Source organism: Archocentrus centrarchus, chromosome 10 (assembly GCF_007364275.1).
Source record: "Archocentrus centrarchus isolate MPI-CPG fArcCen1 chromosome 10, fArcCen1, whole genome shotgun sequence".
Classification (NCBI taxonomy): domain Eukaryota; kingdom Metazoa; phylum Chordata; class Actinopteri; order Cichliformes; family Cichlidae; genus Archocentrus; species Archocentrus centrarchus.
The window spans coordinates 1,325,109-1,350,398 of record NC_044355.1 but is presented as its reverse complement, the minus strand read 5'-3'; the positions used below and the strand labels follow the sequence as shown (position 1 = coordinate 1,350,398).

The window sequence follows — 25,290 nt, the reverse complement described above, 5'->3', positions numbered from 1 at the left end:
GTACGCGGGGTGAAATTCTCAGCCCGGTGCAAGACCACCAAACGCTAGCTAGAACCCTGCATGTACATACGGTACGTTCATTAGAGTAAGATATTGGTCCTCGTACAGTTAAAGCATCGAGTCTGTTACTATATTTGACAGGAATCTGTGCTGTTGCTGCTACAGAAATGTCTGATATTTGAGTAAATAATAAACTCCAGTGAAAAAAACACTGTAAAAATGATCAGAGTGCTGATTCTGGCTCTTTGTCCTGTAGGTTTTTCCTACACAGTTTTTGTAGTCCAGCCTATTAGTCTATATGTTTCTCATTTTTTATTTTGGAAGGTGGTATTTTTGATTGTAATGTTGGCAGTTTTTTTGTGAAGAGAATATTGAGTGGATAATAGTTGTATTTTTGGTTTATGAAGGTTGTATTTATGGAATTCAAAAGTCAAATAAAGGTAGTAATCGTTATAGTTCATAAAGTTTTCTCAGTGTGTAGCAGTTCAGTTTATTTTGGTGGGATTTTATTGCATAAATATTGTTTTAAGTTAAAGATGGAGGTTTTTTTACAGTTATTTTGAAATGTGCTTATTGTGTATTTGTCATTTTTAATTTTACTGTAATTCTTTAGTACTTCTGTTTGTATTTTGGTTGTATTGCAGTTCTGTTCTGTACTGTTAATTTGCAGTAGTACTAAAGTAGGACTTCAGTATTTTTAGAGCATTGTTGTGGCTCATCCTGGCACTTCAGCACTCGATGTGTTTGAGGTCCTGTGGGAGAATTCGGGGCTGATTATGCTGACACCAGCTGAGAGCTGTGATTCATCAGTGCACACACACACACACACACACACACACACACACACACACACACACACACACACACACACACACACACACACACACACACACACACACACACTCACACATACCTGCTAGAAGACGAGCCGCTGGTGGAGTTTGGAGGTGATGTGAGACCTACTTCTGCACACAGTGATTTGTCAGACATCTGTCAGCTCAGACTCGTTGATCTCTGAGACGTTGTGGCTGATGGTGAATCAGCTGCTGTAAACCCACGGGAACACGTGGCTGGGCACAGAGAGGTGATCTCAGGTGAAGCGAGCGGGATCACAGGATCGCGGATTCCCGTCGCTGTAGGAGAGGAACGGCGAGGGTTTTGCGGTGTAGGTTTGGGTCTCTGCAGACTTTGTGGCTCTTTGTTTCGGTTTGTTGTTGAGTCACACGTTTCTCCCACATCTACATTCCTGCATTCTGCTCGGCTTTAATCCTCCTCTGCTCGGTCTCAGCTTCTATTTTTACTCAAACACTTCTGTTCATGACTCAAGTCGGGATTATCAAACTGGGCAGAGTGGGCTGCCTAAATTCAGCAGTCGTTTGGAGTCTGCAGTACGTTAAAGACTCAGACAGGAGCAGCACTGATGCACGAAGGACCGCAGAACAGGAAGCAGCTGCTGGTCTGACTTCAGGCAGCTGTGGCTGATGTAGTGTTTATGCTGAAATTAATAAAATTACATCACCAGTATATAGTGACGTCTGTCCAGTTTGTATTCCATGTGTTTGGTTAATGTGATGATACATTTCTTCAGCTGACATTCAATAAAACATGTGGATCCACTTTCTGATTTATTTTCACACCCAAATCATTAAAACACAATGAAAAAAAGGGACACTGAGCCCCGCTGAAGGCCCTCCCTGCATCTGAAGAAGAAGAGCCCTAACCCTCTGAAGCTGTTCTCTGTGGTCTTTATCAACAGTTCCTGGTATTAAACTTTTCTTTTTGCTAAGGTTACTGCTTCATATTTGTTGGAAGGTTTTCCTGGTTTTAGAAACACCATCACTGAAAGTTTTATACAAATCCACTGATAAACCATTTGGTCTCACCTGTTTTGACGATTTCATGGTCTTCAGATGCATTTTACTCGAGTTTTTTCTCTGTGACACTTCAGTCCGATCTTCCACGAGGACGTGCTGACTTCCTGTGCTTTTTGACCCTTGCAGGTTTGTCTTCTTCCTGGATCCCTGTAACGTCGACATCGTTCAGAGGAAAATCAAGTCCATGGCTCTTTGTGTGTCTCTGTGTCCCACTGAGGAGCTGAAGACCTACCAGGACCTAAAGAGGTTCGCCATGATCAATGGTGAGGGCATAACTGTCACATGACTCCTTGCACACCCGAGTGTCCTGATATCAACATCTTTTTTTCACCACTGACCTGAGGGACAGACAGGCTGTGCTCTTGGCTCTAGAGACAGGACAGGGGGTTGATGGGAAATGTATTTGAGTCTGAAGCACCAAGGTCAAGCATTTAAAGCAGGTAACGTTTGGGAGGTCACGATGGGTCATATGTGGAAGCTCATGCAGGGTGTTAAAGTTGAGACTGGGTGATGTGCTGGAGGTGAAAACGCACATGTGATGTGTTGAGGTCAAAGCGTGCAGAATGGAAAACAATAAGATAAAAGCAGGTAAAGTATGAAATATGAAGGGAACAGAAACATTAAAAATAGAAGTGTTGGAGATGATAGCAAAAACAGGCACTAGAGGGCGCTGTTTTGTTTTGTTTTGGAGGTGTTATATATATGAAGGACAGGTGATGTTTTAAAGGTCAAAGGTGATGTTTTGGAGGTGAAAGCATACAAGTGATAAAGGTAACAGCAGGTGAAGTGCTGGAAGTGAATCCGACTGGATGTTCTCACAGAGACCGAAGTGCAAACCTTTAGCTGGTTTTAAAGGAAGCAGTGATGTCAGCACTTGGCGGCCCGCTCGCCATCACGTCACTGTGATGATTGAATGTCTGCAGACCGGACACACCAACAGTACACAGCAGTATACTGAACTTACAGTACAGTAACAAAGGCAGCATTAATATGTGTCGTATCGTTGGTGCCACTCTGCTCCGCTTCTCCTCCGTCATGGCCGCTCTGTGACTCAGAGCGCTCACTGTTTGTTTCAGACACAAACGTGTTGAAACGTGACGGCAGATACTTGATCAGGTGACCTCACAGCTCCTCTGGCAGGCGTTTATGAAAGGATGTACTGTCACAGCCTCGCACAGAGGAGCCAGTTTATCTGCTACACCTGAGCAGCCTGTCACAGAGGCCCGGCTCCAGCGCGCTCACACTCAGCCATGCGTCTGTATTTTTGTTTTTTGAATGATTTCCACACTGCAGATTTTGATGGTTGTAGTCATCTGTGGCTTTGCATGTTTCTCCTGTTTATGTGGAGTTTTTCTTGGCTAAGAATGGCCTTTGGGTGGTGACTACACATGCTAGGAAGCATGATCACACACTTGTTTGATACAAATTTACACAATTTTCTGTTATGTGTGACCATTTGATAAACAAAACCATCAATGTTGCACAAATAAATTAAAGCCCAAGTGGCTAAATTGTTTTAAAAACTGAAATAAACATTAGAAAGGGAGTTTAGTCCCATCTGATATCACTGTGTCACAGGTATCGGTCTAATGATGGGTAGTTTTTGTTAACGATGGGCAGCAAAAGGCTTCTAGGTGCATTATAGCCATCTTCTGCAGCATTTACTGCAGCTGTCTTCATCTGATATTTGGTAATGGCTCTTTGTGCCGTTAGTTTTGTCTGCAGAGGTGAAATCCAGCTCAGACAGGCTGAGATCAGCTGATCCAATATTCCATTTCTTTCCCTGGGTTGATTTCCAAGTATGTTTTGGCTTGTTGTTCATCTACTGCCTGAATCTGAGCAGAGTATATCCTTACACAGTTCAGAGTTCATCTGGCTGCTTCTGTCTTCACATCCATCAGTAAAAGCCAGTGACCCAGTGTCAGTGGAAGCCATGCTGGTCCATGCATCACACTGTTTCACAGCTCATCATGTATTCTTCCCATCCTGAGCTGTTCAAATCCTTTTTCCCCCATCATTCTATTACAGGTTGGTTTTAGTTTGCTGTTCAGAGGTGGTCAGACTTTTTCTGTGCAGCTGCTGAACCCACTGGATTTGCTCTGTGAAATCTTTTTTTTATGGTAAACAGAGTAACGATATGTTTCCCTCCTGGAAAGTGTTTTTCTTTACCGTGGAAAGGATCCTGTGATCATCCTCTCTGTGGTCTTCTGTGGATGTGCAGACCTTTTTATGTTGCTGAGACCAACCCCGTGTTCTCCTTTTCCTCCTCTCCTGTTCCCGGTATTGAGGACCGCGGTGGATTTGTGTTGTGGTTGCAGCCCATGGATGGCATGTTTAACGACACTAAGACCTCCTTTGACTGCACCTTGTGGGTTTACACAAACAGCTGCCATCTCAAACATCTGGAATCATCCCAACCTTTTAGCTGCTTCATTTATGAAGAAATAATGAGAAGTTAAAAACCTTGAAACAAGTTGGCTACATAGTACAGACCTGTAATTCCTAAACTATTCCTCCAGGTTGGAGGTGAGCACCATGAAATTAAAACTGCGAGGCTGCATGTTAAGATTATATTAACTGTTTTGATTTTTTTGGTAAACAGATAAAATACCAAATGCTGCGAGTGTCAAAAATGTATGCACCTGCTTTTCCAGAGGCTGACTTACTCCTTTACTTCAGCAGCTAAACCTTCAGGATTTATAGCTTATAGCTCTGTATAAACCACTCACAGAATGAGTTTAGCAAATATTTTAAAATTAAATCATGAATGTAAACGCAAGTAGGCTCATAGTTGAGTAATGGTGCCGTATTTGTAATTTTTAGTAACCTGATTTTTAGATTTATTGTACTGATTTATCTGAATTTTCCCATAAATACCTTGGCTCTCAGTTTTCAAAAGCGGTTCATAAATAAAGTTTATTATTATTTTTTTAAGTATTTTAGATTAGGTGGAGCAGTGGTTAGCACTGCTGCCTCACAGTTAGGATACCATCTGGAAGGTCTGGGTTTGATTCCACCCAGGCTTCTCCCTCTCTCATGAGGGGGGGGGGCTCCACCCCCCCCGCGACTCTGAACAGGATAAGCGAATGGATGGATGTTTTAGATTAGCAGTAGAAACAGGTGGGAGCTTTCCTGGACCTCTTTTATTTACAGTGTTGTTAATACTTGAATGCAACTGTTTTCCATCAAGTCATGGACTTATTATCCTCATACATCAGTGTGATGCTGTAAATCACCAGCATCACACTGATGTTTTTTAAATGAATGTAGTAAAGCTGCAACTGATCTGTTTAATTTTGTGATAAACAGAATGATATCAGCATACAGTGATAGTCAGTGCTCAGTGTGTCCCGTTGTTCTTCCATAGATTTGTGGTTGTGATCGTACAGTTATTTCAGAAGCTTGATTGCGAGTGTAACAGCAGTGTTGATGGAGGAGCACCTGGTGAGACCCTCGTTTAATAAAAATTAGATTTCTCTTTTTTTGGTGTTTTTATGAATCGGGTTTCTGAAGTTTTTTTTTTTTTCAAACTCAAACCTTTAGTTCAACACACAGAAGAACTAGGACTGTTAAACCCTACAAAGACCTTCTCTGCATCTAAAGGGCTGTAACAGAAGCTTCTTCATTATTTATAATATGATGATGGCAGTTTTTTCTGTTTCAGGCTCTGAGCTGTGCTCCTACGAGTTAGCAGGTCATAAATATCCTGGTCTCCCTGAGAGGTTCACCAAGTGTCCCAAACTACCTGTTCCACCAAGGTATGTAGCAGCTCTGCACCCCAAACTCCAGACACACTCACACACTTTATCTGTGACCTCTGACCTCTGTCTCCTATTCTCAGCAAACCGCTGCCAGTGTTTAACCGCTGCACCCCGGTGGACATTTCCTGCTACGCACGGTTTGCGGAGGCTGTGGTGACGTTTGTGGGGGATAACAGCGTTCTGCACCGACTGATCGCCGGTGTCGCTGCCAGTAAAGAGATCATCATCGGACTGTGTGTCCTCGCACTGTGTGAGAACAAGCTTCAACTTCCAGGATGAAAAAATTATTTGCACATGGAAGTGCCAAAAACAGCAGTTCCTCTAATGGCCACTTGAGGCTCTAATATCGCTTCCAATAAGCTGAGTGTCTTTGCTCTCTCTCTCTCTTTCAGTCCTCTCCATGATCCTCATGGTGATCATTCGTTACATCTCTGCCGTCCTCGTCTGGATCCTCACCTCATTGGTTGTCCTTGGATCCCTTGGTGAGATCACTTCCTGTCTGTTTGTTGCATTAAAACACATAAAGAGCTGAAATGTGTCTGAAATCAGGGTTGTGCTGTTTGTGTGTCAGCGGGGACTAGCGTGCTCTGGTGGCTCTACATCGACTACCGGCTATACGGGAACGACACTAAAGTGCTGAAGGAGGCAAAGGAGGAGGTGGAAGTCACCAGGGACAGCGGACAGGCTCTGCTTGTCTATGCCGTCGCCGCCACTGTCTTCACTGTACGTCTCAGTCATTAAAGCGTGGAGGAAGCGTGACCGGTTAGTGCTTTAAAGCCGAGGCTGAGCGTGTGCTTTGTGTCCAGATCATCCTGCTGCTGCTGATGCTCTTCATGAGGAAACGAGTGGCTCTGACCATCGCTCTGTTCCACGTGGCGGGGAAAGTTTTCATCCACCTGCCCCTCCTCACCCTGCAGCCCTTCGTCACCTTCTTCGCCCTCCTGCTCTTCTGGATCTACTGGATTCTGGTCCTTCTCTTCCTGGGAACCACCGGTCAGTTACGGCCATCAAATACAAACAGTGACATCATGAACACAGACGTGCTCTGAAACCTGAGGTGGAGTGATGCTCGCACCCCTGAAATACACCCACATCTTTAACGTAATGAAGTGGAGTGTTTAGCCTTCATGGGGCCTTTTATTTTGAAAATTTATCAGATTTTCTGTATCATTCCTATATCTGACTTCCTACCTTCTTTATACAGCAGCTTAATGCAGATTCAGCAAAAACAACTGTTGGGTGGCTTCATTTATTAGTGGTTTATTAGTAGATTAATATCTTAGATAAATCTGCAATAATTAGAAACTTCCTCTTCCGGCTGCTTCCTTTAGGGGGCGCCACAGCAGATCATCTGCCTCCATCTCAGCCTAACCCTCTGCATCTCCTCCTTCACTACATCCATGAACCTCCTCTGAGGTCTTCCTCTTTTCCTCCTGCCTGCAGCTCCATCTTCATCATCCACTGTCCAGTATCTCCACTCTCCCTCCTCTGCACACGTCCAAACCACCTCAGGCTTGCTTCTCCAACTTTGTCTCCAAACGGCTCGGTCTAATCCTTGCATGTTCACCTTTCCACCTGTCTCTCTCTCTCATTCACACACATTCTATCTTGTTTCTACTGACTTTCATTCCTCTTCTCTCCAGAGCATCCCCCACCTCTCCAGGCTCTCCTCCCCCTGCCCCCTGATCTCACTACAGATTATGATGTTGTCTGAAACTAAAGCTTTCAAATAAATATAGTTGAGTAAATGCTGTGGCCTCCTTTAGCTGCAGGTAAATCTGGTATTAATTAGACCATTAATCCTATAAATTATCCTAAAAACCAATTTTGATGAATCCCAATACTAGAAGTGCTTCTGTGGATTTGAAATGGGTATCTGCATTGAACACTGAACGTTTCAGTCATTAAATCGTTCTTTTGCTCTGCTCTGTGTGGTCGTGCAGGTAACCCAGTACAGAACGAGGAGACCGGGCTGACGGAGTTCAGACTGACGGGTCCTCTTCAGTACCTGACCTGGTACCATGCTGTGGGCCTGGTCTGGATCAGTGAGTTCATCCTGGCCTGTCAGCAGATGACTGTGGCCGGTGCTGTGGTCACATACTACTTCACCAGGTTGGTCCAAAGTCCACAGTCATAGTCCAAGACAGCTTTCTGTGCCAGTGACTGTAATGGATGTAGTGGAACGTCTCATAAAATCAGCTAAAATCTCATGTTTTGAAGAAAAGGAACAGTTGTAAACACAGTCAGGTCTGTAAGCATTCGGACAATGACTCCATCTCTACTGTGAGCTGTTTGTCTCCATCATTCTGGTCCAAGTTCCTCCTGGTTTCATCTGTCCAAAGAGTTTTTTTTCCCCAGAGCTCTTTAGATGCTTTCTGACAGTCTGATCTGGTCTTCTTGTTCTTGAGTGTAACCAGTGGGTTGCAGCATGTTGTAAACTCTGCATTTACATTCATGAAGGTGTCTCTCGATCGTAGACCTCAACCGTGATACTTCGACTTTCTCAAGAATAAATCTACCGAATAAAATCCACTGTGGTGGTTGGTGTGCAGAGGCAACAATTATAAAAATTATGGACCTCACTATATAACCACTAGACCAGAACATCATAACCACATTCAAGAAGGTTGCTGATCCTCAGACTGACGGCCACAGTAAACAAGCACATGAGCATGTTTCTTTTTTTTCTTAAGGTACTAAAAATCACCCTGGTCTGCTGGAACAATAGAATACTGCTCCTGTCTAACCTGACTTTTTAAACTGTGGGTTTCACAGTGGGATCTTCCCCGGCGTTCCCCTCTTGCTTCAGGAAACTTAGCAGTCCAGACTCTTAACCAGCACTTTGTGTTTCAGGGACAAGAACCGACTCCCCGTGACTCCAATCCTGTCCTCGGTCCTGAGGCTGGTCCGGTATCACCTGGGCACAGTCGCTAAAGGGTCCTTCATCATCACGCTGGTCAAGATCCCTCGACTCATCCTCATGTACATCCACAACCAGCTCAAAGGAAAGGTACGACAGACTGCTAACATGCTTAAAAATCCATCTCGAGTGCGTATCACATTTCATTTTTTTTTTGTCTTGCTCCTCTTGAAGTCCCTCTAAAACTTTTTGTTAAAACTTTTGTTCCTCATTATCTTTACTGAACCATCAGCAGCAGCGGCGACCATCCAGCAACAACATTAAAGGAAACTCGGGTCTTATTTTCAATCTTTGAAGTTATTTTATTTATTTTTTTTGCGTTTTTGGCCACAGCTGCTTTAGTTAGCAGTGGAGAGAGACAGGAAATGGGGGAAGATACAGGGCTTCCCCCCACACGCGGGCAAACTGGTGACAGGCCGAGACTCGAACCCGCGCCACATACGTATGTGGTTGCCGGCTTCACCACTAAGCCACCCGGGTGCCCATCTTTTAAGTTATTTATAAGGACAAAAATGACTCAATCTAATATTGAGGCAAAATGTTGTTAACAACTGCAGTACAAATCATCCCATCGGGGGGCTGGAAGGGTCTAAGTGCTTTTTCTCCTGAGGGTCTGTAATTGTTATCTATTCTGTACATCTTAAAAATTGTTTGCATTTCTGTGGCTCATTTGCTTCAAAAATTATAGTTAAGGGTAAAAAAAACTATGATCCAAAAGCTAAAATTGAAGATGACAAAAAAGACAAACAGGGAGGTGCAGCAGTGGGGGCGTTTCCAGGATTCACGGCTTGTTTTTGTCACTGGTAAAAACACACTTTTTTTTATGTTGCATAGATTACACTAAAGACAACATTTTTATCAATTCTAAACAATCTAAAAAACATGGGGAAAATGAGTGGATGTCCTTTAAAGGCATGCCAACAGTGATCAGACCGAACAGGATCCGTCTTTATGCTGATGATGTTGTGCTGTTCACACAGAACTTCGCCCTTTTTTACAGTGATTGCACATACAGTGTGTTGTATGTGACGTGTACACATAAATACATTTTAAGTATAACTTGATATCATCTGTTTCTCAGGAGAACGCGTGCGCTCGCTGTATGCTGAAAACTTGTATCTGTTGCCTGTGGTGTTTGGAGAAGTGCCTCAACTATCTCAATCAGGTAACACTCCACCCTCTCCTCCTCTGTTCTCGTGTTTGATATGGTGGTCTCACCCATGTCTGGTTGTATTTCTTAGAATGCATATGCAGCCACAGCCATCAACAGCACCAGTTTCTGCACGTCTGCACGCGACGCCTTCGTGATCCTGGTGGAAAACGCTCTGCGGGTCGCCACAATCAACGCCATCGGAGACTTTGTGCTCTTCTTGGGGAAGGTGAGGTGGCAGCCTGTTTTCTTCATGCCAGGTCTGTGCTGCTTGGATATAAACTTTTCTCATATGCCAGTGAAGTTGGTGAAAGGAGCTAGATAGAGCTTGACTCCTCCATTTCATTCATGCTGGATTTGTCTGTAAAATAAAGCGGCAGGGAAAGCTTTCCTCTGGGCTTTTCACCCTGTTGAGCTGGTAGATCGTATTCCAGGTTAGCAAACCCCCAGCAGAGCTGATACTGATGCTGGATGATGGTTGGCATGTCGTCAGGGTGTTAAATCAAAGCATACGGAGCTTTTCAGGAGCTCCTTTGCTTCCTGTTTTTTTAGAGTAAAGTTGTAAATATGCGGAAGCAAAGAGTACTACAAGTACTACAGTTGCAGTTTTCTGCTCTTTGTAGAACAGCTTGTGTGCTGACGGTTGTTTTTCCCGCATGACTCAATTTACAAACAGATGCCGAGACATTTTCCTTTAGCTGTATTTCAGCATTCATGGTTCGTAATGATCAATCAATTCTGTCCACACCGGGAAGGTACGACCCCCACCAGATGGGAAAAGGTTCTGATGCAAGAATGTAGTCTTATCCTTTCGCTCAACAAAACACTTCTAATTTTACCCAAAATGTTTGTCTGCAAGTGATTATTTCATATTTTTATAAAGAAAGTTCTACAGAGTTCATGAACTTTGAAGCACGACTGCATATGTGAGCAGTGGATTTCAGTTTTTGTTGCTCTTTAAACACAAAAAGAAAAGTTTTCCCACCCATTATCGGTTTCGTTCGATTACATCTCCTCAGATCCTGATTGTGACGACGACGGCGTTCGCTGGAGTCCTCCTCCTGAACTACCAGCGGGATTACGCCGAGTGGCTGCTGCCGCTCATCATCGTATGTCTCTTCTCCTTCCTGGTGGCTCACTGCTTCCTGTCCATCTTTGAGATCGTGGTGGACGTCCTCTTCCTCTGCTTCGCCATCGATACGAAGTATAACGACGGCACTCCAGGGAAGGAGTTCTTCATGGACAAAGCTCTGATGGTGAGATGTTTCATCCGTTTCCCTCTGAGCTGTCTGAATGGACTAAAGGAAGCTGAGCCCGTACAAACGTGGGCGGTCACTGTTGGACTCTGGACTTCCAGGGAGAATAAACGTTTAAAAATTTATTTGGGGGCAAATTGAAAACACAATTTTTTAAAATCAAATTTGACTGGTATCAGGCAGTTTTTATGTCCCGGTGACTGTTGAAATTAAAGTTGATTTTGAGGAATTTTCTAAAGCAAAAGAAAACTATTTGACTGTTATGTGAAGATCGTCACTGCATGAACATGTTAGAGGTACCAGCTTTATCTGAATCTCATCGTAATTAACTTTTTTTTAAGGCTGTGGTCGTGTTTGGCTTTACATGTTCCTCCTGCGGTCGTGCAGCAGCATCTAAACTCTGTGCCACACATTTTTTTGCTCTAGGTGAATTACCGCCACCTCCTGGTGGTACAGGTACACAGCATGTTAGTAAATGCTAGTCTCTGGAGCTTGAAAAAGGCGACTGGACTTCTTTTTGTTTCTTGAAGACGTTTCACCTCTCATCCGAAAGGCTTCTTCAGTTCTCAACCACACAGACCAGTATCTCCTCTTTGACTCCCACCACCCTCTGGAACACAAACTTGGGGTGATCAGGACCCTACAACACCGTGCGGAAAGTGTTCCCTCTAAGGCAGAAGGGAAGCATAAGGAACACACACACATTGAGAAAGCCCTCAAAACATGCGGTTACCCCAACTGGGCCTTCATCAAATCAGCTAAGATGCACAGGAATGAAGGCCAAACACAAACTACAGAGAATAGGAAGGACAAGAGGAACAACATTGTCATCCCATATGTGTCAGGCTTGTCAGAGAAACTCAGAAGAATTTTCTCCAAGCATGACATCTCAGTATACTTCAAACCAAGTCACACCCTAAGACAAAAACTGGTTCATCCCAAGGACAAACCCGCCAAACACAAGATCAGCGATGTAGTGTATGCTGTTCAGTGCAGTGAAGAGTGCTCAGACCTCTACATTGGTGAAACCAAACAGCCTCTTCACAAACGAATGGCACAACATAGAAGAGCCACTTCGACAGGACAAGATTCAGCAGTACATCTGCATCTGAAGGAAAAAGGGCACTCTTTTGAGGATGCCAATGTCCACATTTTGGACAGGGAAAACAGATGGTTTGAAAGAGGAGTGAAAGAAGCCATCTATGTCCACTGTGAACAACCATCATTGAACAGAGGAGGTGGATTACGTCACCAACTTTCCCCCGCTTACAGTGCTGTCCTGAGCTCCCTTCCCAGACGTCTCAACCCCCATTCACACCTTTGTTCCAGTGACCTCAATAGGCCACAGGAAACAATGGAGCGGAGTCCTAAATTGGTTTCAACTGAAACCACTGATTAAATATGACCCACGCCCCCTTCACACCTGGGCACATGTGTTCACGCACATGATCAATAGAGGGTCATAACCACCTCCAGGGGACTACGCCCACAGGGGTTTAAATACCTGGGTCTCTCCACCATTTGGTTGAGAACTGAAGAAGCCTTTCGGATGAGAGGTGAAACGTCTTCAAGAAACAAAAAGAAGTCCAGTCGCCTTTTTCAAGCTCCAGAGACTACTATGACCTGGATGACTGAGAATCTACACAGACGTTAGTAAATGCTGGTAAAAACCAGGAAAAAAATTATACCGTAAGTCAAGAAAGAGCAGAGAGGCATCGAAACAAAGCACCCAACCATGACTCAGGTTTGAACGTCACATCCTTTTGATTTTTGTGGAAAATCTGTTTTTTCACATTAGTTGGTCCGCAGGCTGTTACCGGGACCTGTGAGTGGGAAGGTCTCTTTTGTTAAGAGTAATACTCCAGATCATTCATATATTGGCAATAAAAAGTGTGTGACCCATGGGAAAAAGCTGCAAATAGCACATTTAACAGTGTTAGTGTCTCACTGCTCTGTTTGCCGAGTTTGACGTCGCCTCTGTTTTCGGCTCCACCTCACCTTTCTGTGTTCCTGCAGGAGTTTGTGGAGAGCAGCCGGCGGTTGGAGCGTGCCGTGGAGCGTGGGCGGAGTCGGGTGAAGGAAGTGGTGTCAGAGGGTGCGGAGATGAAGCCCATGGTGAGTGACACCAGAGGGGGTGTGGCCAGGCAGAAGAACTCTTTGGAAGAGGCATCGGTGGGGCCAGACTGGGGTGGTGATGGGGAGTGGGCGGAGCATCAGGAGTTCCAGGTGTACTACTTGCTGGTGGGGGTGCTGGTGGACTGGATGCTAATGGAGCAGAGGGACTTCGTCCTCTGTCTCAGCGAGGATGTCGTCCTCTTCCTCTGCGTCTACCTGCCCACCTCCACTCTCTTCCTGTTCGTCAGCCTGCTGCACACGCCAAACCCCGCCCCCTCTGCCAAATCACATGTTAAATCAGCCGCCGTCAGCACCGTGTGCTAACACATACATACTAACTGATGCATGTGGTGACTCGAGCATGCTGACTGGATGAACCACTGACGCATGCTAATCAAACTCATTTGCATCATGATCATCATCATCCCGCTGCTTCCTCAGGGACTAAACTCCTCCTGACTTTCTGTTTGTAATCTGTTTATTTTTTACTTTTGTATCTTTTATATTTGGAGTATTTTTCTATAAATTTGTCGATGTTTGAGTGAATTTCTGTTCAGCCTTATGTTCTCACTGCGGTGCTTTAAGCGAGGAGGAGGACTCAGCAGATGGTGCGCTGCAGCTTCAGGGTCACGCTCCCCCTTCTGTCATTCTGGCCATCACATTTTTCCAAAACTACCTAATAGGAATAGTATCCTGATAGGATACTAATAGGAGAAGGTTTAAATTTTTAAACTGAGATACAAACTGAGTTCTCTTCACTGCTGATCAGTGATGGGCTAACCAATAAAAACCTTTTTTTGAGTTCCTTTTTAAAATATAAAAAAAAAATCAAATCTTTGGGAGCTGATCGAGTTTAATTAAAGGCAATCATTAGAAAGCTGCTTTCTTCTGGGTCCTAGCTTCCTGCATGGTTTCACAGAATGATCTTTCCTCACCAGAGCTCGTGTCCGGCACAGTTTGAGCAGCTGAGGAAGAGCCAGAGGCTCTCTGCGTTTAGATTTGACTCAAAAACAAATTCTAAAGAGATCATTATTTTCCCCAGCAGATGTTTGCTCCTGGTAGAGTGAGAAGAATTAGAAAGCAGAAACCAGGCGGTCGTCACCTCCTGTACGTTTGTCCACCAGCGACCGCCAACAATCCGCCAAAGAAAAACTGCAGAGAAACAAAAAACTACCAAAAATAGAAGTGCAACAACTACAGAGAGACACAAAGGACCGCTACAGCTTGTGTAGGTTTGTGTTTCAGTTTGTGAAATATTTCTAAGGGTGTTATAAGAGCATCCCCAGTATTCTGTCGTGGTGTGTAAATACAGGACGAGTAACAGTGAGAGAAAGAGCTTTGGTGACACGGACACATTATCCTGAAATCACTAAGAGGATGGCTGTTCTGCACCCAAAGAGCCAATCAGCAGTTGAAATGAGTCGTTTCAGTCGTTTTGTTGCACAGATGCAGGTTGTGTAGTTGTAGTTTTTCTTTGCTTATTGCGTGCATAACTCAAATTAGCATGACGTTTGCTCAGTGCTGCAGTGGGAGGAGCCATAGACATTGATTGTAGCGGTGTTGAGTGGTTATAATAAAGCATTTTCTTAGGTCCCATTGAGGACTGAACCTTCCAAGTTGGTAGAATTGCTTCTAGAAGGACGTTGCAAGGCAGTTCCTGGATGGTTTTTCCACTTCCTTTTAATCCTGATGGAGCTAAATGGCTAAAATAGTCATTTCAGTTCGGTTTTACTGATATAGCACCAGTTCACAACAGTCGCTGCATAACACTTTATACTATAAACTAAAAGCCCTGCAATATTAAGAGACAGTTCCAACAATCAGACAAAACCATGAGCAGCACTTGGAAACGTAAGTGCCCTCCAACCAGGTGGAGGGCACTTAAGGCAGAGTTTTACAAATACAACAATAAAGTCCTATTATCTGAACTATTGTTCAGATAATGGTCTCTTAGTTAAGGATTTATGGCAGGAGGTCCTCTCTTGATGTTTGAAGTGTGTGTAGAAGAAGTGGTGGTTGAAGGTGATGCTGCTACAACCTGCTTGTGTTTCAGTTTCAATTTTATTTATATAGTGTTTTCAAAGCACAACAAACATTTGTGCTTTTTATTGTAGGTAAAGACCCTACAATAATACAGAGGAAACCCAACAGTCAGAACGACCCCCTATGAGCAGCATTTGGTGACAGTGGGAAGGAAAAACTCCCTTTAACAGGAAGAAACCAGCAGCAGAACCAGGCTCAGGGAGGGGGGGTCATCTGCTGAAATCAGAATATAGGATGTAGTAAAGCGACGCGTGGTGATGTCCTTAAAACTCAAAGAAAGGGATTTTACTACAGTCAACACAAAAGGGGGAAAAAGAAGCATTAGCAATTATTTCAACCCGTTCTATCAAAAATGTGATGGAAATTTCCAACTCCATAGAGCCCCATTAATAGACCCTTTTACTGTTTGTAAACAATGATGTCGTAGGCAGCGATGCGCACGCGTTTTGGAAACGGAAGTACGGTGGAGTTCAATAGCGTTTCAATCTACGAGAAGGGATTATCAACGAAAGATCGTGAAAACTACCTGCAAAAATTAATTTTGACCACCGGCAACCGACTCCGATCCCTGTGGTATGTTAGCAAGTGGCCCAGTATCTGTGGGCGGATATATACGTGTATTTGGTGGAGAAACCCAGCGTATACACTGGAGAGAAGTTGCAGCGCATATAAGTCACTGGATGCTTACAATTATATTTGCAGCCGTGTACCGAACATCAAATATCCTGACACAGACTCTGAGTTTAGTGTCTTGAAGGCAGAAGTTCTTCAAGTCAAAGACAAGGAAACAGGAGCGCTGTGTATGAGGCTCGGGTCACTGTGAACAAGTCAGAGAGCTACGTCCTCACAGCGGATTGTACCTGCATGGCAGCCTGAGTACTTCATCAAACTGCTTTTCTAGCTAAGAGTTTTCTGGCTGCAGATATTATTGATTTACAGTGAAAAAAATATATACTGTTCCAGTCACACTGTGAGACTCGCTCAACCATTCATATGTGAGTCTGCTCAGACTTTTGACTGGCACTGCATTTTGTAATCTATAGTGCGATTAAATATTAATTTAAAAATCAGGACTCTCTGAGTCAGCGATGCTCACCTGTAAACAGCCACACTACAGCTTAAAAGCCAAACAGCCTACCAGCTAATGCTGTTTACAGATACCTGACATCCTGGTATAAACAGTGGAAGATAAATAACTTTACCTGATATAAAATGGGCGCTTCAAACGTGAACATTTCTGATCCTCTCCTCAGTCCTGATCGTGTCCTCAGTCCAATTTTTATCAATACATTTGATGGGTTGTAACCACAGACGGCTCCGTTCTCTCTCAAACAGCTGATCCCGTGGGATTCAGTACAAGTTCAGTCCAGTTTTGGTAGAGTAGAAATTCTGACAGCCAAACACGCAACAGCAGACATTTTGATGCTGATATCGCTTTTAAATCACGTTTAAACGCTGCGCAGTCTCCTCATTCTTATCGATTTGAATGGAGCAGCAGTTCACTTCTGTTGCCAAAATGCGCGCAGCCTTTGATGACGTTGGCTGTAAAAGGGTCTATTCTGGACTTGAAACAGGGAGTCCAGAGAAATAGGTCGATCCTGCTCCAGCTCTGTGGACCGCTCTGACTCATGTTCATCTCCCATGATGCTCTGCTCTCCCCTCCATACCCTGTGTGACTGCCTGTAATGTGCTTGATCACGACCCTGTTAACCATGTGACCGTTTTCCTGTTTCAGGCTCCGGGGACGAGTTCAGCTTGACCAAAATCAGCCAATGGGACTTGTTAAAAAGAGACATTCCAAATGTTTATTTTTACCAACGTGTAACATGTTTACTATGGTTTCACTCCAGGGAAAACGATATTTTAATAAGAAACTGTAAAAAAGTAACAATGTAATGAAGCACTTTATATTGAAGCGCTGCAGATTTTAAACCGGCTGATGCATTTTTTCGTAGTGATGTCCTTTTTTATAAAACTCACCCGACTCATCGCTCACTCTTCGGTTCCTAACAGTTTTCAGCCACTTTTTCTGTTTTCGTCTTAACGTTTGTTCTGGAGACAACCTGCCCATCGCTGACACCAACTCCTCACCTGAGTCATCAAAGGGGGCGGGGCCTGTGGACAGGTGGAACAGCAGCCATAAAACTCAACATTTAATTGGTCAATGAGATCTGTCCAGTTCAGACTGAGGCTGTCAGACTCCACGTGGTACGGATCACCATGAGTGCTATTTCATATTAAGTGCTACAGCCTGCAAGGTGTGGGTCTTGAGACCAGTCATGTGACTCCTTAGCGCAGCACCTTAAGTTCGCTGAAGCCTGAAGTTCTTCTGCAGCTTGGAAGGACAGCAGGGTTTGTGGAAATGACACAATTTCTGTCTCTTTTTCAAATCCACTGGACTTCACTGACAAAAATAGTGTTTTTTTTATTTGTTTAAAATGAGAGTTGTTGACCTCTTTGTGTGACTTTTGCAACTCATTAAAACACCAAAGTCACACAAAACTACAAACTAACCAACCAATCATGGTAACAGCAGATGAGTAACTCCCATTTGCTTTGAGGTAAAAGTAAAAAAAGCTAACTTTTTTCTCAACCATGTCCGTACCAGCTCATGGCTTTGGTTCGTGTGTCTGCCTGGGGGCGTGTCTCTGTCAGTCAGATGACTCTCACCTTGCAGGCTGTAGCGATCCGCTGAGTCGTCTCGTGGTTGGGGGCTCCCACAAACAATCGCCTGGATCCCACTTCCTGTTCGGAGCTGATCTCTGAAACCACCACAAATCAAATTGTTTCCATCAAGAAGACGTTGGGGGGGGGGGGGGGGGGGGGGGGGGGGGGGTGTGCCGGCTGAGATCAGTCAGCAATAAAACAAACTGCGTCATGTGACCACATCAACGACAAGTCTTCCTGCTTCCTTTTGTTCAACATGTTCCAGGTTTAACGCTTAATTTCGCCTCAAGCAGGAAGTCCGACCAATGGCTCGACTGTGCGAGGTTTAATCTTGTTACTGTTCAACAAGGCAACTCATTGGGCAACCTGAGCAAGAAAGGTTGCCTGAAATGTGAGTTTGAGTTATCAGAAAGTCTGAAGTCAAAGTGCTGAAAACTCAGAGAGAAGCTAGAAAGTGCACCTTTTGATTTGTTGCCGAGGCAACTCCCGTTGTGTTGCCTGTCCTGGTTGGCCAACATGTTGCCTTGTTGCCCTGCAGGTTGAGCTGTGTGTGAGGCTGAACCCAAGCATCCTTCCTTCAGACTGAAATACAGATGTCACCCAGATGGCAGCCACATCGAGGCCTTATCTGGGCTACTTTGGGGACCTGCTGATCAGTGATGTTGTATAGGCTGAAAGTCACGAGTTGTCACAAAGTTGACAACCAAAACTCAGAAGTCATCCCATTAATGGAGAGGATGAATGTATGACATCTGCACAACACAGGCAAAAATATCCCAACTTCTCAGGCATGACCACAATTTAAAATCCCAGAATTAAGCATTCGGTATTCCTGATGTTATAGAAACCTACAGAGCAGATAAACAGCACATCCTGCTATCTCCAGACTCTCCTCTAATCTATCAAACACAAGTATACCTTAGAGTCCAGGAACCTTTTGAGGAGCCAGGATTTAATTGAAGCTCCTGAACATTTGTTTCAATCCCGTATTATGGGGGCACTCACTGGCTGATTAAGTGTGTTACAGGGTTTAAAGACCCATCAGTTTTAGAAACCTACAGAGGTAGGTTAGCCAGTGTCACTGGCTTTGGACCTTCTGTGGAAAAACATCATAGCAGGCTTGAAGAACTTGCAGAATTTCCTGGGACGCTCCTGGAAATGTTCTTGAAAAGCAAAGTTTTTGTCTCTTCACTGGAGCACATAGACAAGACATTCTTGTCCTCCTTGCTGTCTGATGCTTAGCACCTAATCAGCGCTCAGTAACATCCAAATAAAATCCCAGAATCTCACTCAGCAAACTGGAGCTCCGCCTTCTTGGACGGTCTGTTAGTCCAATGAAGCCACAGCAGCCATATTATTGGTCAGATAATTACATTAAAAATGCTCCAAAAGGCTCCAACAGCACAAACACAGTCCAGAGGGAGGTCCAGATCAGGGACTCCAGTTAGCAGAGGTGAAGCCTAGCAGACAGCTAGCAGCTACAGCCGCCTGTGTTGCCATCCACCTGTGAGTCAGAGAGGCCACGCCCCTAGCCTTAATTCAATTTAAACAGGTGAATTCTTCTCCCTCACAGCTGTTATTAGCTATAAAGACCAAAACAGTTTCTATATCAGGCTGTAAACAAGTTTATTTCTGCTGTAAAGTTGGACATTTTAACATGGGAGTCTATGGGAGCAGACTCACTGCTGGAGCCTCTGCTGGACATTAGAGGAACTGCAGCATGGGCTTCATTTTTTAACTCCCTGCATCTGGAGTGGAAAGACAGATTTTCATTCACATTATTAGAAAACTGAACTAAAATTTGAGCAACATTTGGATTAGTTACCTTTACAGACTGCAGTAGAAAGGGTCCTGCATCTGAAGCTTTTCCCATGGAGACATCTGAAGGATGAAGAAGTCTTTTGGTTCAGTCTGGAGTTTGGACGTTCTCTGGATTCAGTCAGTTTAAAGTTTGTTCTGTTCAAACATCAACCTGCTGACATGTTTCTGATCTGATGTCTGTGGCTGTGATGATGAACATCTGCGTGCAGTTTTCTTTCCTGAGATGTTAGCGGTTGCAGCTGATTGGCTCTGACCGGCGGCGTTTAGGCTGCGACTGTTCCCATCACGCACCTTGTCTCTGCCAAACACCTCCCTCACTTCGACAGATAAACCGCTCAGAGTTTCAGCCACGTGAGGCCAAACTGAGGAGCGTGTCCTCCAAAAAAAAAAAAGAAATCAGACAAATTCACGAGCTGCTGTGGGAAATCTCGTCGCGTGCAGAAATTGGACCTCACTCTGACATTCAGCTTTGAAACAATAAGAGCATGCGTGTTAAAAAGCTGCAGACGCGGCGGCGAGGACGCAGTCGTAGCACTCGATGCTCCGAGCATGTTAACTAATTGCACTAAAGATGGAGTTCATTCATCACTGACGTCCGTTTAAAGTAGCTGTAAAGTATTTTAGATTAACAGTGTTCGTAGCTCAGATATTAACACACACACACAGACACACATTTATTCATGTTTAAACGTCCCAAAAAGAAAGTAACTGTAAGAGCAATCAAAGGAAATATTTAACTCCTGCTTCTCAGAAACACTTAGTTTAGTTTGGACCATGTGACCGCTGTCGCTGGGCAGATTAACCCGACTGCAGGAACTGAAGTTTCATTCCAACATCAGAAAAATTGGATTATTTGAAGTATTCGGTTCAAATTTATAGACAGACCAATGGAAGCTTGTTTCTGTCAATGAAAAAAAAATGCTATCCATAACTCAAAATTTTAAAGTTATTTTCTCAAAATTTATAGTTTAGAGAAAATAAATTGAACTTTTGAGTTAATAAGTCAAAATTTTAAGTTATGTATCAAAATTTCACTAATTAGTCGAAATTTCAAATTAGCTCTGCGAATCATGAAGCTCCGTGAATGAGGTCATTTCCCTGTTACCCGGAAGCAGATGACGCAGACGCATGCGCACTCAAAATCGGGTAGCAACAGCATGTAAGCTAGCAGTGTGTAGCAAACGTGAACAAACTCGTCAGGTTTGTGATCTTTGACTTTCTAGCCAATAAGAGCTGCATGTTTCATGTTGGACAGCTGATGCCTTCAGCCTCCTGCTTCCAGGTAACAAGGAAATGACGTCCCTTCACGGAGCTTCCTGATTGGCAGAGCTAACTCGAAATTCTGAGATACTTAACTCGAAATTTCGAGTTATGGATGGCATTTTCTTTTTTTAGTGGCAGAAACAAGCTTCACTAGATTTGAATAATGACACAAAGGAGCTGGAAAATAATCATGTGGCGATATGAAAACAGTAAAATCCTCAGCACATGGCTTTGGTTTGAGTGTCTGCTGAAACACAAACAGCTGGATGTGAATAAATAACCGACAAATTTAATGTAAAAAGCTGGCGGTAAGAAAAGCAGAAGCAGATATTACGGCAGTATTTTATTTTACAAGTCTAAAACTTTTATCAGAATAATTCTAAAGTTTCCTGTAAATAAAGAAAATTTGGGTGAAAGTAAAGCTCAGTGGATTTAAGCCACTGTTAACTACCTAAATGGAGTGTTTTTCCCTAAAATATATATTCAGCCAGTCTTATCAGTTATCATTTTAGGGCTCTGAAGTAAAAGCCATGTTTTCGTAAAACTATCAGTAAATTTTCTGAAACTTCCTGTTACTGTGACACATTTAAATAAACCTGACTGGAGATTATTTAAACAAATAAGTAAGAGCTCTTCAGTTAGAGTTTGTTCCATAGACCTGGGGCAGGTAAAGGTAACCTGATAAAGGATTTCTCAGCTCTGTAGTTAAAGTCTGGAGAGGTTAAAACACCGGCAACACTCGTAAAGTTTAGAATATGACTTCACCGACATCCTGAAGGCTCGAAGGCCACGAGCTGACACGTCGGTCAGGTTTGAACTAAAGCTGACGTGCAGCCGGCGTTTTAACATCTTACACACAGTGAAAAAGTATTTGCCCCGTTCCTGATTTCTGTCGTCTTCCCCTTTTTTGCATATTTGTCACAGTTACGTTTGAGATCATTAGACAAAGATAAACTGAGTAAATACAAAAATGCTGTTTTTAAATGTTTTTTAAATGTTTATTTCATTAATTAAGAGAAAAAGGTTATCCTGCCTACCCTGTGAGAAAAAGTAACTGCCCATAAACCTAATAACAGGCTGTCCCACCCTCGGCAGTGAGCGTTTCCCATCGCTGTGGAGGAACTTTGGCCCACTCTTCTTTGCACAGTTGTTTTAATTCAGTCACATTGGAGGGTTTTCCTGCATGAACGGCCTGTTTAAGGTTATTTCAAAATATCTCAATCTGATTTAAGTTCTGACTGAGACAAGGACACTCCAAAACCTTCATTTTGTTTTTTAAACCATTCAGAGGTGGACTTGCTGGTGTTTTTTTTTAAAATCTTTGTCCTGCTGCATAACCCAAGTGCTCTTGAGCTTCAGGACACAAACTGATGGCTGAACGTTCTCCTTCAGTTTCCTGGTAGAGCAGAATTCCTGGTTCCATCAGTTCCAGCAATGCAGCCCCAGACCATCACACTCCCACCTCCATGTCTGACTGGTGGTGTTCTTTAATGAAACCCTGTGTTAGTTTCTGCAGAGCTAACGGGACTCAAACCTTCCAGAAAGTTCAGCTTCTGTCTCGTCAGTCCACAGAATATTTTCCCAGAAGTCTCGGGGATCATCCAGATGTTTGTTGGCAGATGTGAGACGAGCCTTTGTGTTCTTGTTGGTCAGCAGAGGGTCTCTCCTTGGACACCATTGTTGCCCAGTCTCTTTCTGATTGTTGAATCATGAACTCTGACCTTAGCTGAGCAAAGTGAGGCCTGCAGTTCTTTAGATGTTTTTCTGGGTTCTTCTGAGATCTCCTGGATGAGTCCTCGATGCTCTTGGAGTAATTTTGGTAGCCAGCCGCTCCTGGGAACGTTCCCACTGTTCCAGGTTTTCTCCAGGTGTGGATAACGGTTCTCACTGTGGTTCTCTGGAGTCCCAAAGCCTCAGAAATGTCTCTGTAACCCTTTCAGACTGACAGATGTGCTGCTCTTTGAACTCTTTATTAAAAACTTTATTAAAAAAAACGTCAGTTAATCCATGCAAAAAACTAAGAAATCAGGAAGCAGGCAAATACACCCTTACAGCTGTGACCTCCTTCGTGTTGTTGCAGGCGTTTTGGTGCTGAAAGTCTAAAAAAAAGGTCACAGAGCAGTTTTGTTTTATGAGTTTTTCCTGCTGACTGTAAACGTCAAGTTGAAATTCAGGACAGTTCAGATAGTCGATGGTTTCGCTCGTGTGCTCCTTTCATCTTTACTTCCTCTCTAACAAGTCACTCCAGGAATCTCAGATTCCTGCTTCAGTGAAGCGAAGGAATTTTCCTCTAAAGCGTCAATGAAAAGTTTCGTAAAGCAGGTGGGGAAAAAAAAACTATGTAAAACCCTTTTGGACCGTCCATTTGAAATGATTTATGATTAAGGTACAACAGCAGCTCATTTATGGTGACGGTTAAATATTTGGAGTTTAGTAGGAATATTGATGAGATTTCTTCAGTTTTTTTGGACTTCATGTGAGAATCAGGCTGAAAGATGCTGACTAAAGAAGTTCAGCTAACCTGTTGGAATGAAACATTTCAGCTCCTCTTCCTCATCTGCTGATCAATAACACGCTTCATTCACCAATTTTCAATCCACCCAATCAGCAGGCAGAGGTCAAGCTCCGCCTGCTGAAGGCGTAGGGTCGACAGGTGAGCTGTGGGTTAGCGATGCTCCAATCAGAATCGTTCTGTCGACTCATCGATCCCGTGTTGTCATAATTAGATGATGTCATGATTTACTCGCATTATTTTCAGTGGATTATTAATTTTTTTGATTTAAACACAGGGTGCAGCTATTTTTATTTTATTTTTCTGTTACATCTGGATCAACTAAAGCAGTGCTTTTAAAAGAAGCGTCAGTTGGAAATTGCTGAGGCGACAGTGACACCAAACAAATTGTCCAGTTTTATGAGGGAAAAAATTCCTCCACTGCTCCAGGGTTACTGGCTCTGGATTCACTTGTTTCTCTAATGTCACTTTGATTTGGCATTTGTGAAGAAATGATGCCCAAAGTCAACTTTTGTCCCATCTCAGAAGGTCAAGAACCTTTCCAAAAACTGCTGGATCCAGATCCACTCCAAAAACCAACCCGAGCCCGGGATCTGTGCAGAACCTTTAGTTCCTGATATCAGAGTTCCCTCCTCAGTGAGGGGAATCAAAGTAAAACAACCTTTTTGGCCTTTAAAACCACAGAGCCAGACTCATGTTGCCTTCCTGAAGGAAGAACCAGGACGAGGCACAGGGCAGTTATGGTGTATGAAAGCATATTTCACTTCTCACATATAAAAAAGTTTTAAACCTTCACCCTTAGTTGCAGAGTTTCCTGGAATGATCGGCCTGATGTTCAAAATAACTCTTATGGAAGTTATCCCGGAGCTTTGGGAACGCCTCAGTTCATCCTCTGGCTGAAACAAACCTCAGAGCTCCGCCCACTTTAGGGCACCTTCTGCCTGATTGGCTGCCGCTCATAAACTGAACTCACACAGAGTTATTTATTTCAACTAAAATGTTTTTCAGTCCTTTACTTTAGTTAACCACAATAACTGAGGGGCTCAGGCTGTAAATTCCATCCAGATTAATGCATGAACCTGGATTAGAGTCCCTGGATCCGGAAGGACGTCTGAATCCCGACTAGTTTGTGATATTTCCATGAGAAGATCATGTGTTTCTCTTTGATATCACTCCAAATGTTCTTTTTTAATCTCACGGCAGTAGAAAACATCCTTTCAGAAATTCCTGAATCCAGACCTGGATCGACTCCAAAGGACTTCCAGGTTCTTTAAATCTGTCCACAACTTTTTGAGTAACGCCAACAAACCACTCACAAAGTTTCTGTTTTGAAAAAGTTCACATGATTTTGAGGCGATCCCTGAGAGCGGTCCTTCTTTAATATTGGAGCATCTTTAACTCGTCCTTCACGTGCCGCCCTTCTCACCTTAGTCGTAGGTGTTTAAATGAGGCAACCTGAGCGCGTTTCCCAGCTTCCTCGGACCCTGATCGGAGCGGTGAAGGGCCGGCGCTGAAGAAAAGTTGCATGTCCATGTTTTCCAGCTCCGCATCGCAGCGCGTCGTCCTCGTACGGTGTGAATAATCCGCTGTTAGATCCACAGCACTACAAACTCCGACATCTTTGTTTCCTTCGGACGCGTCTCGTCTTCACGGGGGGAGATGGAGGGAAGGGGGGACGGCGTCATAGCAACAAGAACAAGTTAAGACTTTAGGCGACGCGAGTTTAACTGTCAGGTGTAACACTAGTGTTTGTTTTCTCTGCAGTACGAAGTGGTTTGTAACACTGAAGAACTTTTTCTTTGGTTCTGGGTTGTTTTTTTATATTTATCATTTCTTATGTATATTTGTTTTTTAAGAAAAATAATAAAATGGAAAATTTGAATATGTGCTTGATGTCTTTGTTCAGGC

General features: G+C 43.6%; 1 protein-coding gene across 4 annotated transcripts in view; it reads left to right on the top strand.

The window, feature by feature from the left end:
* slc44a1b (solute carrier family 44 member 1b) overlaps positions 1–17,926 on the top strand; it is a 28,242-nt gene extending 10,316 nt beyond the window's left edge. The window contains exons 4-16 of one of the 4 annotated variants that reach the window (XM_030739864.1): positions 2,001–2,137; positions 5,539–5,632; positions 5,716–5,885; positions 6,028–6,117; positions 6,207–6,358; positions 6,442–6,628; positions 7,579–7,747; positions 8,489–8,645; positions 9,637–9,720; positions 9,797–9,934; positions 10,725–10,961; positions 12,978–13,076; positions 16,855–17,926. In XM_030739864.1, coding sequence (XP_030595724.1) covers positions 2,001–2,137; positions 5,539–5,632; positions 5,716–5,885; positions 6,028–6,117; positions 6,207–6,358; positions 6,442–6,628; positions 7,579–7,747; positions 8,489–8,645; positions 9,637–9,720; positions 9,797–9,934; positions 10,725–10,961; positions 12,978–13,076; positions 16,855–16,878 — 1,738 coding nt within the window. In that variant the 3' untranslated portion in view covers positions 16,879–17,926. Of the gene's footprint in view, positions 1–2,000; positions 2,138–5,538; positions 5,633–5,715; positions 5,886–6,027; positions 6,118–6,206; positions 6,359–6,441; positions 6,629–7,578; positions 7,748–8,488; positions 8,646–9,636; positions 9,721–9,796; positions 9,935–10,724; positions 10,962–12,977; positions 14,954–16,854 lie in introns of those variants that run through there. The other 3 variants (XM_030739865.1, XM_030739862.1, XM_030739863.1) reach the window with 3 other exon arrangements.
* Positions 17,927–25,290: the final 7,364 nt, after the last annotated feature.